General features: G+C 41.7%; 1 protein-coding gene across 4 annotated transcripts in view; it reads right to left on the bottom strand.

The window, feature by feature from the left end:
- The window catches only part of ARID1A (AT-rich interaction domain 1A), a 67,874-nt gene that overhangs the window by 32,129 nt on the left and 18,161 nt on the right, over window positions 1-17,584 (bottom strand). For all 4 annotated transcript variants that reach the window (XM_028514012.2, XM_028514011.2, XM_028514009.2 and 1 more), the window contains exons 2-4: window positions 9,656-9,868; window positions 7,088-7,540; window positions 5,882-5,998 (exon numbers count right to left, since the gene is read on the bottom strand). In XM_028514012.2, the coding sequence (XP_028369813.1) occupies window positions 5,882-5,998; window positions 7,088-7,540; window positions 9,656-9,856 (771 nt within the window). In that variant the 5' untranslated portion in view covers window positions 9,857-9,868. The remainder of the gene's footprint in view (window positions 1-5,881; window positions 5,999-7,087; window positions 7,541-9,655; window positions 9,869-17,584) is intronic.

The raw sequence follows: 17,584 nt of genomic DNA, 5'->3' as shown, positions 1-17,584 counted from the left end.
AATCCAGATTCAAAAGCCATTTCTGAGGTAAACTAGGATTTGGTGACCAACTTATGGAAGGAATTCAGTTATGTGTGCCAGAATGGAGCGCTCCCAGGGTGGTGCTGGCAGTGCAAGGGCTGTCCTAACCCAGGAATAAACTCTACTGAGGCCACAGCTACAGGTAAGCCCTTCTCTCAAATCTTTTTTTCCCCCCCACCATTGTAAAGTGACAGCTTTCCCACCAGATTACCAATAGTCAAACTACAGTGTAAGTTACATTATTCAAGTTATCAAAGGCTTCCTAGTCTAGTAATTTTTTCCTTCCCCTTTCAAAGGACTACCTAAGCTCATTGTTATTCAAGTATGGTATGTGCAACTTTAGCACCAGCTGGAACTTACTAGAAATGCAAATTATTGGGTCTTACCCTACACCTACTGAATCAAAAATCTTTCTGTAGAGAGGTCAATAATCTGTGTTTTAATTTATCTCCAGATAACTCTTAGTGCATGTTAAAGTTTGAGAAGCACTAATCTAGCTAACCTTTCCAGATCAAGGTTTTCAATCCTATATCAATTTTCCATCACTAAATGGAAAACCTATCCCAGATACTCAAGACTAAAAATGTAAATTTACAAATGTGCCTCAGTGGAAAAAATCTTGGAAGCATTCATTATTCTAGAGAAGCCACATACATTTGGATGAGTCTCTTAAAATAGAAGCTTTTAATTAATTAATTGGTTTTTGAAAAAATTTTTTTATTTACTTTTTTTTTTAGAGAGAGGGTAAGGGAGGGAGAAAGAGAGGGAGAGAAACATCGATTGGTTGCCTCTTACACACTCCCAGTTGGGGACCAGGCCCACAACCCAGGTATGTGCCCTGACTGGGAATCAAACCTGCAACCCTTTGGTTCACAGGCCAGCAGCAATCAATGGCACTAAGCCACACCAGCCAGGGTGCTTTTATTTTATTTATTTATTTATTTTTAAGATTTTATTTACTTTTAGAGAAAGTGGGAGGGAGGAAGAAAGAAAGGGAGAGAAACATCAATGTGCAATTCAAAGATGGATCGGTTGCCCCTCAAACACCTCCAAGGGGACCTTACCCAGGGATGTGCCCTAACTGGGAATTGAACCAACAACCTTTTGATTTGCAGGCCCACTCTTAATCCACTGAGCCAGACCAGCCGGGGCTAAATAGGAGCTTTTAAATAGGCAACTCCAAGTCATTCTCCAAAAATGACTAATCAAAAGTCAGACACCAATTTCCAGAGTCCCTTCCAGATTTTGTCCCCGCCAAAAGAAACACCTGGAGATTTGATCACCTATCTCTTTAACATAAGGTGAAGTGGTAGCTATTTTACAAGGTAAATGACAAACCCTAGCCCTGGCTGAGTAAACTCAGTTGGTTAAAGCACTGTCCAGATACACCGAGGTTGTGGGTTTGATCTCTGGTTTAGGGCACATACAAGAAGCAACAAAAGACTGCATAAATAAGTAGAACAACGAACAAATGTTTCTCCCTCTGTCCCTAGTCAATAAATTAAAAAAAAAAAAAGCAAAAAAGCAAATCTAACCCTTAATTCTTCCTAAGCCACTGTCAGGAGTCATAAATAAATTAATCCATTCTCTGAAACGGAGTTTGGGTCATCCCATAACAGTCTGTGATACCTGCCTTGCTCTAGCAGTGAACACATATGGTCAAGCTGTCCTCTGTCAGACATACACTTTCTGAATGAGCAATGTAATGGATACTGTTCAGTTTCCTTTGTTCAGTAAGTTGGAACCTACTATTTGCCAGATACTATGATGGCAATGAGCAAGACAGACTGAGTCACCCCTCACTGAGTTTGCATTAAATAAGTTGCTGAAATTAATATTGAGATAAATACTAACAAGAAGCACACAGCAAAGGAATTCAACATGGTTTGGACTAGTGGGGCTGCAAATCAGAACCACTCAGGAGAGCTTATAACCATACCAAAGCCCAAGCCCCATCCCAAATCAAACAAATCAGAACTCTGTGAACCTTGGCCATTAATTTTAAAAATCATTCACTCCCCAGGTAATTCTAACATGCAGCCACAGTAGAGAACCACCAGTCTTGGAAGTCATGTGACAGATGTTAGGGGCACAGAGGTCAATAACACAGTTCTTGCCTTCTAGGAGCTTATCATCTAGTGGAAGAAACCCAAGTAAACAAAGTTATCAGCAAAATGCTCTTGGAAACATGCAGCAAAGAACCTCATATACTTCTTGTGTACAAGTATGTGGAAGTAATCCCAGAGTGTTATACATATGTGATTTTACCTGTGTCAACAAGGTTTAGCTTCAACAGATGAGAACCTAGGCACTGAATTATTCTTTATTCTTTTTTGTCTTAAATATTGCGGGTTTTAAAAAAACACTGCCTTTAGTTAGTGAAGGCATCATAGAAATTATTCAAGTTGTTTTGAAGCTTAATCAGAAAGGAGTTTTCTGATGAAATGATCTTGAAGATGCTGTCTGTAATATGAACTGGAGGAGTTAGAAGAAAAAGTGTATTAGGTAAAGAGAAGAGTGTGTACAAAGAAAGGTCTGGAAGCAGAAAAAAGCACAGGGCCTTATAAAAACTGAAAGAAAGCTAAGAGCAAGGCAGGGAGCAAAAGAGGACACAGTAGAGGGTCTCAAAGTGTTATCTCTGGAGGAGCAGCATCAGCACCATCAAAGAATGTTAGAAATGCAAATTCTCAGGCCTCACAGCAGGCCTACAGAATCAGAAAGTGGGGAGGTACAGCCTAGGTAATATTAACAATTTGGGATTTTACTCTGTGATTAATGAAAAATAATTGAGGTTTTTGCCCTGGCCGGCATGGCTCAGTTGGTAGAGTGTTATCCCTCAAAGCAAAAGGTTGCTGCTTCAGTTGCCTGTCAGAGCACATGCCAGAGGCAACCAATAGACGTTTCTCTCACACATGGATGTTTCTCCCTCTCTCTCTCCCTCTACCCCCCTCCTTCCCCTCTCACTAAAAAAAAAAAATAAATAAAACCTTAAAAAAGAAAAAAGAACAAATGATTGAGAGGCTTTAAATAGAGAGATAATATAATCAGGAATAGTAACAGTTAAATGGTTTGGCATTAATAACTGCACGAAAACTCCTCAAAAATCTAATTTTTGTAATAATCAGGATCAGAAACCATACTGAATCTTTAAATCAAGGGTCACAATCATATTGCCTTTAGGGCTAAGCATGGTGAATAAGTAAAGAGGATGATGTGGAACTGGAGGAGCTGCCCTCCAGTCAGCCTAGCAAAAATTTTCTCTAGAGCCAAACACAAACAGGTGTCTTAGTAAAGGAATACACTGGCAAACCTTCAGGATCACTTAACACAGCTGCTTAAGAAAGGCGAGAGATCCCTTTGTAGGGAATCCCGACTTCTCCTTTCTTCAGATGTGACTGTTTCCCAGCCTGGCTAGGCAAATCTGGCATCAAACCAAAATTTAAAAGAAAAACTACCTTTTGTTTCTTGGTCCAAGTAGCAGAGGAATAAAAAGCAATTCAACAAACAAGATGCCAATAAACCCAGCCAGCTCACCTCCCACATGCAGCTTCTAACACAGAGCAAATGACCCATTTGGATGAATCTATAGAAGCCTGAATTTGGGAATGTTTTTTGTGATTGGCTGCCCAGGAACAACCTTCCCTTGGGCCCACAAAGCTGGCCAGCACCTTCCCTTCAGTAGGTCAAATCAGAAGCTCTTGGTCTCAATGATAGCCCTTAGAAGACATGCAATGTGTTTGTATGCTAGGCTTCCCAGCACTAAAAATTGATACCAGCTACAGTTCTGTTTAAAAGGTCACTAGGAGCAAGCAGAAACTTTCTGGTGGGGAGCAGTTTACAGCAATGGCAGAATCCACCAATTCGGGTTTTTGCCACAATAGCATCTCACCCAGATTTAGCCACAGACCATAGATGATGAGGGAGTGGTTACACATGTCTGATTAAATCAGGCTGAAAAGCACATTCCAGTGAAGTTCAGAATGCAGAAAAGAATTGCAACAGACATTAATGAGAAAGGAACAAAGAGAGACTGCCTTATTCAGACACTTCCTCCTCAAATCCTCAGTTGAGAAAGTCAACATTCTTAAAAGTACAATCTGACAGTGGCTCTTCATCCTGACCTCACAAGCCAGAATGACAGGTGCTGAGGGACTCCAGAGATGTTGTCCTACTAAGGTTATAGCTCAGAGATGTTTAGGGGAAGCCAGGGAAGGTGTCAAGATAAAGAGTGTTCCTGACTCCTACTCTTTAAGGAATCTTAAAGATCCTGAAACCATTTCTTCCCAAGTCAAAATAACCAAAGAAATAGGCTTCAATTCTTAGTAGAATCAAAATTTCAAAAGACTCTTGTCTGGGCATGTGTGGCTGAATTTCCACTTCCTAACTGAAACAGGATTTGTAATGGAAGCATTTGCTCCTTACTGTCTTACTAGATTTCAGAGCAGCTCATTTCATTCCTGAGATTAATTTTCAGAATCTCAGTGACTTGCTCACATGTAGTAGCAGAACTAAGACTACGGGTAAATGTTCCCAGAACCAGCCTATTATCAAATGATTGGTGCAAACTGCCTTTCAGGTATCAAGTACAATCCCTATGCCCTCTTGAATGACAACAGCTGACTTTTATGGAATGTATCGGCACTCTATATTAACCTTTAAAAAAAAAGATTTTATTTATCCATCTTTAGAGAAAGGGGAAGGGAGGGAGAAAGAGAGAGAGAGAAACATTGATGTGTGAAAGATACATCAACTGGTTGCCTCTAGCATGCCCACAACTGGGGACCTGTCCTGTAACCCAGGCATGTGCCCTGACTGGGAATCAAACTAGCAACCCCTCGGTTTACAGGATGGCACTCACAAACCACTAAGCAATAACAGCCAGGGCTATATTGACCTTTTTAATGTTAATAACCGCCCCACGAACTGGATACTTTTATCATTTTTAATAAGTTTTTTGTTCTCTTAATTGATTTTAGAGAGAAAGGGAGAAAGAAAAACATCCCTTTGTTGCTCCACTTACTTATGCATTCAGTAGTTGTTTCTTGTATGTGCCCTGACCAGGTATCAAACCCACAACCTTGGTGTATTGGGATGATGCTCTAACCAACTGAACTACCCGGCCAGGGCTTGGACTGGGTACTTTTACATTCACTTCACAGATACGAAAGCTAAGGCATGAACAGGTTAAGTGACTTGCCCAAAGCTACAGAGTTAGTGGCAGAGTCAAAATGCAAATCCAGGAACTCTGGCTTCAGAGCCCAAGCTCTTAACCAGCAGACTACACTGCCCTTCTCGGGATATAACCAGTCCATTCCATGAACACTAATCAAGCATCTGGACACCAAGCATTCCACTAGACAAAAGCACCTATTCATACAAAGTACCAACCAGAAAAACTGCTTTTATTCTGCCCAGGCTCGATGTGTCAATCCATGCTGAATGTACCCCAAATCCTACCTCTTAGCTAAACGCTAAGACAAAAACCTAAAAATTAAGCCCTCAAAAGTAAGTAAACACACACACACACACACCCCCAAAATCGAGACTTCTCTAAACTTTAATGGGGAGCAAAGAGTGCTTCCAACATCTCTATCTTCTCTGTCTTTTACAAGGTCTATGCCTAAAAGGTCAAGATTTAAAAACAAAAACAAACTTCTAAACAGATCTGGTCAGAGAATCAAAACAGACACTCTATAAGGTCAATCCAAAAATTCCTATTCAGAATTTTGCACCTGAATTCAAGAAACACCTCATTGTTCATTTAGCTTAAGGTAACCAAAATATCCAACCAGAAATTGGTTTTCTTTGCTTTTCTCTCTGCCCCCTATCATCTTTTAGAGAGGGTGGCAGGCATACTCACAGGCAAGCTCGAGGGTCTTGACTGAAGACTCAGGTTCATATCTTCTTGCCCTCCCTTACTAGAGGTCATTGAGGGGGTTGAGGATGCCTGAGACCCAAATGAATCTTGAGATAACTCCTAAGACAAGAGAAAAACAAAAGTTGTGAAGGCCTGGCATTGACAAACTGGGCAACCTTGTTTCGTCGTGAAAGAGCTATGGGACTATCACACAGGGGAAACTGTATGTGAGAGACTGCCCAACTGTACACGCGATGCCATCTGAAGGAAGAAAAATACAAAGTGTGGCTCTCTAGACAAGAATGTCAACAGTGGATGTAAGAGTTTTTCTGATGGCACTATTGACCATTTATTGTCACCCAGACAGAGGTGTTCTTTGGGATTAAATTCTACAGTATGGCTAACTACAAGTTAAATCTAGCAAGGAATGAGGCCAATTTATTAAAAAACAAAAAATCTTATACTAGGAACTTCTGCATTAAACTGACTACTACTTCCTTCAAAGTCATTACCTTGGAATGAGATATTTTTCCAACAATGCCACCAATGTACAAAATATTTAGTGGACCTATCATCATTCAGTCATTTCTCCTCTTTTTACTCTTCAAAGAATAAAGTCCAAATTGTTATTTTTAGGCTTCATCATCTACCTTGTTCACAGACATGGCTACGAATGAATTTTAGCTATTTCTAAAAATCAAGTCTATCCTCAAAAAGTAAAAGGATTTGCCATAACTGAGAATATTCTAAAGAATGTGCCATCATCTCTGATGGCAACTGCATATGGAGGGATCCGAAATCTTTTGAGCAACAGCAGAATGGAATAGCAGTTGGAACAAATGTGCAGCTTCCCAAAGTTAGTGTTTTACAAAAAGACCAAACTTACCTGGATGCTCAAGTTCTAAATGTTAGTTAAAAAACAAAAACAAGTGATAGTGGGACTGATTAGTCCCACTATCTTCAATTTCTCTGTCTATGCAACTTTCCATTGCCCCATTTCTTCATCAGCAAGGAGAGGTACAGGTTTTTATGCAGTTAACAAGGTTATGCCTTTATTAGTTCAATCAATCGAGTTAGCATGTTTATCCAAAGTTTAATTGGTTATTAAGTGCACTTTAGAGAACCAATTTGTATGGCCAAGTTCTCATGACACTAACCCCACACTGTCTGTGGTCACACATAAAGAAGCCCAAGAAACGGGCATCTTACCTGTGGTGGAGGGAAGCGCTGCTGGGAATAGGCAGTTTGCTGTGACTGCTGAGACTGGGGCTGAGGGTATGCAGCCTGCTGGGAGAGCGTTGAGGAAGCTGGCTGCTGAGGTTGCTGCTGCTGGTAGGGAGACTGTGCCTGTGGCTGTGAGTAGGGGGGCTGGCTCTGGGGATGCTGCTGGGTTGTAGACTGTTGGGAGGGGTATGGAGTTGGAGACTGCTGATGTGGAGGCTGAGTTGGCTGCTGGGAATATGGAGGCTGAGCAGACTGGAGCTGTGGTGGCTGAGACTGTGGCTGCTGCTGATATGAAGGTTGGGCATGAGGGGTCTGAGATGGCGGTTGCTGGGAGTAGGGCGGCTGCTGCTGCTGGGGGTGAGGACTTTGCTGGTTGTAATACGGAGTCTGGCCCTGCTGACCATATGCGCCGGGACCTTGTTGTCCATAAGGAGGAATCTGTAGGAAAAGAAAGGGATATGTTTTTAGCATTGACTCTCCTGAATGAAGAAAGGTGAGATATTCTCTCAGAAGCTATGCAAATGGGCATAGAAAGCAGGCAAGCCAAGCCTCACACTTAGAAGGCCCAGGGTTTTTCTACCATCCCTATTTAAACTGAACCAGGAAGGATGGCCAAGCTGGATTACTAGTTGGTTTGTTTACGAGTGGACTGCATCCACCCACTGAAAATTTACACTATTTAATATTTGGGCCATTTACAAGAGTGCAAGAACAGTTGTTTTCACCATAGAGCCTACTCTTCTTATCCTGGCCTAGATAGTTTTTATAAGCACTGGGAATCTGTATCCTAGCCACAATGAATAGTCACAGCAGCCTGGCTCAGCGACTGAAAACCTAGGGTTTAGTAATCCAGACAGTGTGCAAATCACTAAGCTGCTCTGGTTCTCTTTTTCATTTAATCTTCAGTCAAAAAACATTTGAGAGTCTACTTGTTTAGTTCTACCAGGCACTATTCTAGACACTGGGAATACAAAAAACAGACAAACAAACAAGTAAAAAAACAACAAAAACCACAACAACCAACCCACCAAAAAAAACAAAAACAAAAAACTCCCAATGATAATAAAAGTGTCAATACCCCATATTTTTACATTTAAAGGCATACTTTGCTTTAAAGTTCTAGGGGTAAAGTTAGATCGTATATTCTGTCCCTCGCCATTTTCACTATAAATTTCACAAAAATATAAATGGTAGAAAAAGCTGTCAAAACAAAAATAAAAATAAAAAATAGTGTGGGTGACCAGACAAAAGGAGATGAGAGAAATCTTAACATTTACAACAGCGCTGTTAGAATCCTTACTGTTCAACCTTCCCTTTTGTTTCTTCCTCCTTTCCCATCCCCCCAGTCCCTCCTAAACATTCATTGTGAACCATACAGCTATACACTGAAGAAACATAAAGGGCTTCTTCTATCCCCAGGGCACATGTTATGAGCAGTTTTTCATGGTAGCAATGGATAAGGTGTTCAGCAACTGCCTTTCTTTCTTCCCACCTCATTCAGAGATCACCATTTAGTGAGTACAAGCATGGCAGGTCAAAGAAAAAGAAAGATGTACAGCCTGTGGCCAGGGAGCAGTTTTCCTTCCAGCACACATGGGATGGTGCCTTCAACGTCAGCCTTGTAAGCAGCACACTGTAAGTAACAGCCAGTTGGCCTATGATCCTTTCAAGAGGTTTAGAAACCAAAGACATGTTCTTCTTCTTTTTTTTTTTAACAGTACAGAGCAGTCTTTTATTTTTATTTTACACTTATTAAACCATGAATTCATAAGGAATGGGCTCTAGCCATTCAGGCTCCTTTCCATTGGTTCTCACCAAGCATGCTTCTCTGGGTGGAGCAGAATGGTGTTTCAGTTGAACCCAGGTATCTTTCTCTTTGGCTTCCTTCTTTTTCTGATCATTTTTCTTCACACATTTCAGTAAGGTATCTTGGCTCTTAAGAGTGCTTAATATACTCAAAACATACATTTCTTTTGGCAAGAATCTCGCCCTTGTTTGTTTAAAACCATGCCTACTGCATGCTGGGTGACCCTGTCCAGGGGTGTCCAACCTTTTGGCAACCTTTTGCCACACTGATAGAAGAGTTGTCTTGGGCCATAGATTAAACACACAAACACTAATGAAAACTGATGAGCAAAAAAAAAAAAAAGGTCCTTGAATAATTTACGATTTTGTGTTGGGCCTCATTCATAGCCACCCTGGGCCGCATGCGGGCTACAGGTGGACACGTCTGGGGCTCTTCCAGTTTAAATATGGTAACATTTGTGGGGCACTCCTTTTTGAACAGTGCCCATTTCTTTGATGTCTAGAATATCACCTTTCTTGTAGATTCCCACTTATGTGGCCAAATGAACAACTCCATATTTTCTAAAAGGCCTAGAGAACATATGGGGGAGGGGGATGTCTCTCCTCTTTCCCTTTGTGTTATCATTTTGGTGAAATTACTGGAAGAGGGCGGTTCCAGCCAAAAGGCCAAAGACATGTTCTGTTTCTACTGCTCAAGACTAGATCGTGGACAGATTAAGGATTAAGGTAATAGGAGTCACCATCTACCTGCTGTGCATACGAGAGGCTGCCCATGGTACTCTGCGCCCGGCTCTGCATGCTCATCGGGTACCGCTGTGGCGTCTGGGACCCATATGGCTGCCCTGGGTACCCATGCCCTTGCTGCGGTCCTGACGGAGGTCCCTGTTGTTGCGAGTATGGGTTAGTTCCACCATATGGCTGAGGTCTCATCTTGCCCATCTGATCCATTGGACTGGATGGCTACAAAATAAAGAACATTTCATTAACCTCGAGTTTTCATGGCCTCTGGCCAACATGAACACAAACCCAAACATACAGGTCTATAAACCCCATAGAAAAACAGTCACTATGAAATTTCATTAATGTGGAACTTTCATGGCCTCTGGCCAATATGAACACAAACCCAAACATATAGGTCTGTATGCCACATAGAAGAACAGTTACTATGAAAAAGTAACAGTACAAACCCATTAACCCTTCCATAGAACCTTGATTTATCATATGTAAAATGAAAATACCACCACCATATGATAACATCTTATAAGCTACATACTACTTTGTGGTATTATTTGAAATCCAAAGGACAAACCAGGTGTGGAGCAATGAACACAGATACTCTATAGTATTAAAAATCAGAACAAAGGCCCTGCAGTTGGGACAGAATGATGCTGCTATACTGCCATGATCTTGTTCAACACCAAAACTGATGCTTCAAAACACTGTGGGAATTCAAATATACATGCATCTAAGTGTTTCTATTCTTTAAACAGTGAAATCTTTTTTCCTTGACTACCTATAGCTTGTTTGCACTTTGGCACAAGCACTTTAATTTATGCTTTCTTCCAAATGGGTAGGTAACGTGCAAAGTTACAACTGTTAAGGGAAATGTGACTTTGACTTTACAGCCTTGTGCATCTCACCTGAAAAGTTCATCTCCTTTAATATTCAAGAGTTTAAGGGTATAAGAAGGATAGAATTTTTGTCTCTTCAAAGAACAAAATATAGAGGTACAGCATAGTACCAATAATGAAAGCTCAAAAGTTCAACTCATAGGTATTCAGCTACAAACATAGTTTCCTTTCAGCTCTTTGTGGGGCAACAGGTTCAATCAGCTCATTGAGTTTTTGACATTAACCTCTTCCTACTGGAGCTATATAGGACAAAGCCCCCAGAACACTTTTCCCTGCCAGAAATGCCTAACTATATCTACTAGTGGTGTGGCAGGGAGGGAGGAGTTTCCCTAAGCACCTTACAAAGATACATCCAGGTTGGTGAGTAAGCCTGGACCTAACATAAAACTTGAAAACTGAATCTTAAATCAGGGGTGGAGAATAGATATTAATGCTCCAGCCTTGAATATCATTAACTCTCAAGGAGTTCGGTAGTTCTCAAACTTCAGCATGCATCGTAAGCATCTGGAGAGCTTCTTAAACCACAGATTGCTGGGACCCACCTCCAGAGTCTCTAATTTTATAGCTTCATGTTGGGCCTAGGATATGCGTTTGTAACAGTTCCCTGATGATGTTGATGCTGCTGGTCCAGGGACCACACTTTAAGACTCACAGGTCTAGATTATATGTAGGGTCTCTTCTAGCTCTGTTATTTTATAATTAATAAATCATTTAAGGGTGTAAGACCTTAAAAATAAAAATCCTTCCAAAAAAGGGGGGCATTCAAACAACTGGCTCTCTGTACATGTCTGGGGGTGGGGGTGGGGCAGAGTACTAGCTAAATGTTTTGTGATTGAGGAAGTCAAGCTGTCATGAGGAAAACAGGTAAGACAAAAAGCTACGGGGACTATTGTTCTAAATATCACGAGGAAGAAGCAGAAGCGAAGTTTTCTCAGGCTGCAGCTGAAATCTCAGCTAAAACAGTAATAGTGATGATAAGAGTACCCTCATCTAAACTACAGTCATAGTACAACCTGTCCCAAATCATTACTAAATGTCAATATTAAAGTGCTATTTCCAACATAACTAAGCTATTTCCAACATAACTAAAACAACTTTTGCCAAGTTCTGCCGCTGTAGCAGAAGCTCCAATAATATTCCCAATCGTAATTTTGGAGTTACATGAGTTCTTTTGGGAGTGTTAAGGAAGTTCAGATTTAACTACGACTGGACTGCTAAGTAATGAATAGCATGCGCTCTTCCCCAGATACACCTGGAGCCAAAACATCACCACTCTCTCCTATAAAGTGCATAGGGGCTTACATGGCCACATCATGCCGCACATAATGAGGAGATCTTCATCTCATCCCGACTGCAACTGCTGTCCATGTGGCCCCAGGTGAAGAGACAACATTTACCAAAGAGAAACGAGACCACCCTGGGTATCTCTGTCAGTCCAGATCTCCCCACAACACTTGAGGGACAGTCGTTACCATGGTTACCATAGTTTCTAGAACAGAAGCTATTTACCAGGGCTACAGATGAGAATTTTCTGTGAAGCTTCACAAATGACTGGGTCTCTCCCTAGACATTCCAATTTACTGGGTCTGGAAGGGCTTGGGCTCCCCCCACCATTTAAGATCCTTGGATGATTGTATACTAGCTGAGAACCAGTGATCTAGAGAAACAATAAACTTTCCCATGATGCATGATTATTAAGTACTTGAAATATAGCTAGTGCAACTGAGGAACTAAATTATTTTTATTTGCTTTTAATTAAATTCAAATAACCACATGTAGCTAGTGCCTATCATACTGGACCACACAGTTCTAGAGCAATGCTCTTATAATTTTCATCTCTTCTTGCTCAACAACAGCTCCAAACTTCCTACAGACAGACTATCCTACCAACTACATTCTGTCAGCATTGCAAAGGAAGAGCAAAGTGTAATAAGTCAATAGACATGGGTTCAAATCCTAGATGAAAAACATATCAGTTTTTTATCTAAAATGCACATAGCACATTTCACACAATGCTTGGTATTTAAATGTCCAATAAACAGTAGCTATTATTAATGATAAATAGTATGCTTCTGCCTGGCTCTAAAGCCCTCCACAGCATGCCCCAACTCTACACATTTTTTCCAGTCTCACACAAGTCCCCAACACACGGAACATACCCAGCTCTATGCAATGGTACCTTCCTACCCTACCCCCCTGTCCACAATGGCTTCCACTAGCAAACACCCAATGCTTTGACATGAAGCCACTTCATACTTCTTCAGCACACTCTGATCTCTCACATTTACAAATGTCCTATTGCAAATTCAGTCAGAAGCATAAGGTTTATCACTTAGTTGTCCAGCTAACTGATTGAATCTCTCAAGAATAAGTTCTAGGAAGCCAGAGATGGAGTCTTTTATTTTCAAAGACCCCAAATGCAGAGCTAGGGCTCAGTAACTTCAATGTGCTATGCTGCCCTACTGCAAGAGGGTAGGAGATAATATGGAGAGAAAGCCCACATCAAACCATCTAGCCACAGGGTCAGGGGCACACCCTAAATCAGGGTATGACTTTGAGGGCAGGGAAAAAAAGTGAATAGCACTGAAAGAAGGGAGGGTGGGATAATCAGCTAAAGGCGAACAAGCACACTTTTGAGAAGAATCGTATGTGCCATTTTATACAAGAGCATCTTCAAACTCTATAGATACCCCCAACAGCCTGCTTAGAAACAAGAGTCAAGGCACATTACCTTTCTTCTCTCACAGCAGGAGAACTGTACTCCCCTTAGGGGACAGCTAATTACATGGGGGATAGTTAATAAAGAGTTCAGGGATTCTTCTATCAACTTTAGGAAATCTTTGCAGACCAAAAATAAACACAACTCAAAGAAATTCTTATTCTAAAAACAAAATTAAAACATTTCCCTTTGGCCCTGGCAGGGTAGCTCCGTTGGTTTATAGCATCATTCAGATACCCCAAGGTTGTGGGTTCAATCTTCAGTCAGTGCACATACAACCAATGAATGAATCAGTAAGTGGAACAACAAATCGATGTTTTCATCTCTCTTCCTGTGGGGCAAAAAAGACACTTCCCTTTCCTGGACATCAGGTTTCTGACACCCTCCCTTCACCAAAGGGTTATAATCAACAGAATATGCAATTTAGCAAACAAAAATATATTCAGCTCCAACAATCAGATTACTCTGTTCTCATGTCAAAGTTAAATACTTGCTCATATCAGAATGGGAGGTGGTCAGGGACCTAACTCGCACTTCTGACATTTGAAACTACTATGAAAGATTTGTGATTTGCAGTTACAGATGAAATGCCATTTTCCAATCTCTCAAAAGAGACGGGGCCCTAAATTTTCACTAATCAGTTTATCTGAAAGTACCCATTTTAGACTAAAAAAATCCTGACTACGTGCAAGATAGAAAAGCCAGTATCAGCACTCTGCAAGGACCAAGGAAAAGGCAATGGATGGGAAACACCAAACCCTGGCTGCACTGTGAGCAAGAGATTCCTCTCTGGGAAAGACAGAGAGGAAATCCTTTCAATGGGAAACCACAGGCGTAGATTACTGTGATTACACTTCAAAAGCAAAGGCTCTGCCATAAAGACACATAATTGAGAGAAAAATACTACCCCCTTGATCAGGGAAGTCAGACCCCCTGTTATATACCCTTCTGCATTCATAAAAAATAAAAATAAAAAAGAGGAAAAGAGCCGTTAAGAACCCCCCACTCACCTCCATTCACCACTTATCTCTTTCCAGATCACTGGCTGTGTTACAAACTGGCTGCCAAATGAAATTCATCAAAAGATGCAGTTTAAGGGCATCAAAGGCAAGGATGCCTAGCAGGCCAGTCCCTCTGAATATATTCAGAACAAACAGCTTGCAGACTAACCACTTGCAAAGAGAGTCCCCCTGTTCCAAGCAAATGGAAATACAAGCTCCTCCAGACCAGTGAGCTAATGAAATCTCTTACAACTTCTTATTGCACCAAGGAAAGCCGTAATGACCCTCAGGAGGTGCAGAGATACAACAGATTAGACTTCAAATTCTCTAATCTCTGACATGACTGATCGAGAGCCAAGAAGATAGGGCTAGGAATTTATTCAAGCAAAAAGCTACTGTTCACCAAAATGCACCACACCATGTGGCAGTGCATCAGAGAAAGTGAAGCTTCATAATTTTCTTGAAATAAAAGTCCAACTGAGGAAAGTTCCAGGCCCCAGTCCCAATCCGAAGGATGAAGAAAGGAAGAGACCAGGCAGCAACCCTAAGGAGTCTGATTTGGACCGGCAAAGATGCTGTAGAGAGGAATGGGCCAGGGCTGCCAAACGGTGTCCGTCTATCATAAGTCCTGACTACCATTTGTTCTGTCACCCTAAATGCCAACTAGCTAGGGCCAGTATAAACTTAATCTTGATTAGAGAGCCCTATCTTGGATTTTGGACAATTACATATTCCTTCTTACTCCTTGTGCTTTCAATTTATTCCTGGCCAGATTTGTTGTATGACTTTTAATAATAACAATAAAAAAAAGCATCCCTGGCTCTTTAATCGAAAGAACCCCCTAATTGATTCCCACAGTAATTAACCTGCATTTTACCTCAGAGAGCGGTAGTTAAGGAAGTCGGCACTGCTATTTATAACTCATCTCAAATTGAGGGCAGACTGCCTAAAATCTAACACATCCCAGCTGTACTCCTGTTTGAACTGGGGCCAAGGGAATTTTTTAAAGCAATCTTGGCACCGAATGAATGACACCAACAGTATGAGAGCACGAGTGGTTGTGTTGTGGTGACGTAGCACTGGAGGTGGAATGGGAGGGGGCCAGTGTACTGTGATCCCTCTCGTGCACGCCTGCTGCTAGCAGAGTCCCAGTACAGTAAGCTGGGAACCGCCCACTGAGAGCCAAACACAGGAAAAGGCTTTTCCTGTGGAACGGCTGGAAGTGAGAAACACATGGCTAATCTGCATAAATGCGAAGCCACACCGCCCCTGCCAGGAAGGTTAGTGTTCGTAATCTCTGGCCATGAAGCTGGCTGCCTAGGAGGACTTGGACTGGCGCCTGATAACCCAGAAAGAGCCGAGAGAACAGATGGGTAAAGGACCCCGGCAGAAAACAGCCCCGGGTCACGTGACTCGCCACATGGCCCCCGCCAGCACAAACTATTGTCTGGCTGTGGAGCTCCCATACAAAGGCACCCGGTCTCGGCTTCCTGTGATTACAGGGACAGGCGGCAGCTGTTGATCCAGTTCCCGTATTGGGCCCTCCTCTGCTGAGGAGCATTCCAAGCAGGGACAAATATAAAAATTAAGGCCTCACCCAACTAAGGCGCTAGCTCCACGTGGCTCCACTCAAATCTTAGGATGTACAGAGCAGACTTCCAACCACCCTTTGTACCCTCGTATACGTAAGTTGACCAGTGTAAATAATTTTCATTGTACTCTTCTCCCCCCAGAAATCTGTAGCCAATGCCCCCTTGTCCTGTCTTTTCTCACTCCTCTAGTATTTCATGACTTTGAAGACTGGTCAAGGACTCATACCCCAACTGAGGAGAAACTGCCTATAAGCCCGCTTGTTTAGTTCTATCCCCAGACCCAGCCTCCTAAAATAATGACTCTATTACTTTTGTTTTCTGTTTATTTAAACAGTCATGTCTCCCCACCTAGGATAGTATAAGGTTCCTTACCTCCTATTTGGCTTCACTAGAGACATTATTAAAGATTTCCTGAAGTTAGCCCTGGCTGGTGTGGCTCAGTGGATTCAGTGCTGGCTTGTGAACCAAAGGGTCGCCGGTTTGATTCCCAGTCAGGGCACATGCCTGGGTTGTGGGCAAGTCCCCAGTGGGGGGCGCACGAGAGGCAACCACACATTGATGTTTCCCTCTTTTTCTCCCTCTCTCTGGAAATAAATAAAATCTTAAAAAAAAAAAGATTTCCTGAATTGATGATATTAAAATAGTCTTTCAATAGATATGACAACACCTGACCCAGGAAATCAAACCCACTCAGATTATGATCCTTATATATGATCTTTATGATTCCCCTAACGGGAGACTCACACTTCAGTTTTGTACTTCATAAGAGATGGAAAACAATTCTTTCCTTTTAGTTCTAGTTCATTCCAGTTCTGCCTATGGTGAGAAAGAAATCAACAACTAGCTTGCAACGACCACACCAAAGAGACAGACTACCCCCCCCCCCAAAAAAGCAGCTTCCGAAATTCATTAGCATTCAATTTGAATATAAATAAAAAATCCAAAGTCAGTGAAAAGTCCTAGCTATCCCATTCTGCTTACAGAAATTATCCTACAAGAGTAGAGCATACTCCCTTTTATAGACTAAGAGCCAATTTCAAAGACATTGCCCACAGCACCAGCCTGACCAAACTCCTTAGGAGGGGCTGCAACCAGACATCAGACTGAGGACCTTCCAAGCCTGACTCTGTCTCTCAAGTGATAAGAGAACAAAACAAGAAGCCTGGCTCTCTCCCAGGCTCAGAGGCTACTCTGCTCCAGCCTTCCAGAGCAGATCTGAGAAAACTCACCAAAGGTAGAAAAGAGAAACCAAAGGGGGAAGAGTCATGGAATCATCTAACAAAACTCAGATTATGAGAGCCAAATGTAATAACCACCTCACAGCTGTCCACCCAAAAGAAGCATACGAGAAAACCACAACCAGGTGGCTAGTATTTCTTTTATTTTTTTCTTTGGTTCCAAAAAGAATCCTTCAAATAAAGCTGCTAGAGCACCAAAACAATGAATTCCTCAACAAATGAGAAAGTCCTTCTCTTCTTCCAAAACAAAAGTGCTCTCCCCAAAATGATAAAGATAACTTTTTTGGAAGACCAGACTTAGCTAACCAATGTCTCCCAATTTCCAACAAATTACAGAAGACTAAGGAAATCACACAATCCAAGAAGGAATTCTTTATATACTGCTTAAAACCCAGGGTTATAAAAAACAGTAAGGTCCCAAGAATGATGATTAAACAGGAACCAAAATACCATTTATCATAAACATCCTCTTCGTTACAACTTTCAAAAAATTTT

This window comes from Phyllostomus discolor, chromosome 5, assembly GCF_004126475.2.
Source record: "Phyllostomus discolor isolate MPI-MPIP mPhyDis1 chromosome 5, mPhyDis1.pri.v3, whole genome shotgun sequence".
NCBI lineage: Eukaryota > Metazoa > Chordata > Mammalia > Chiroptera > Phyllostomidae > Phyllostomus > Phyllostomus discolor.
Note: the sequence above shows the minus strand (reverse complement) of the source record. Positions and strands in the feature narration are given on the sequence as shown.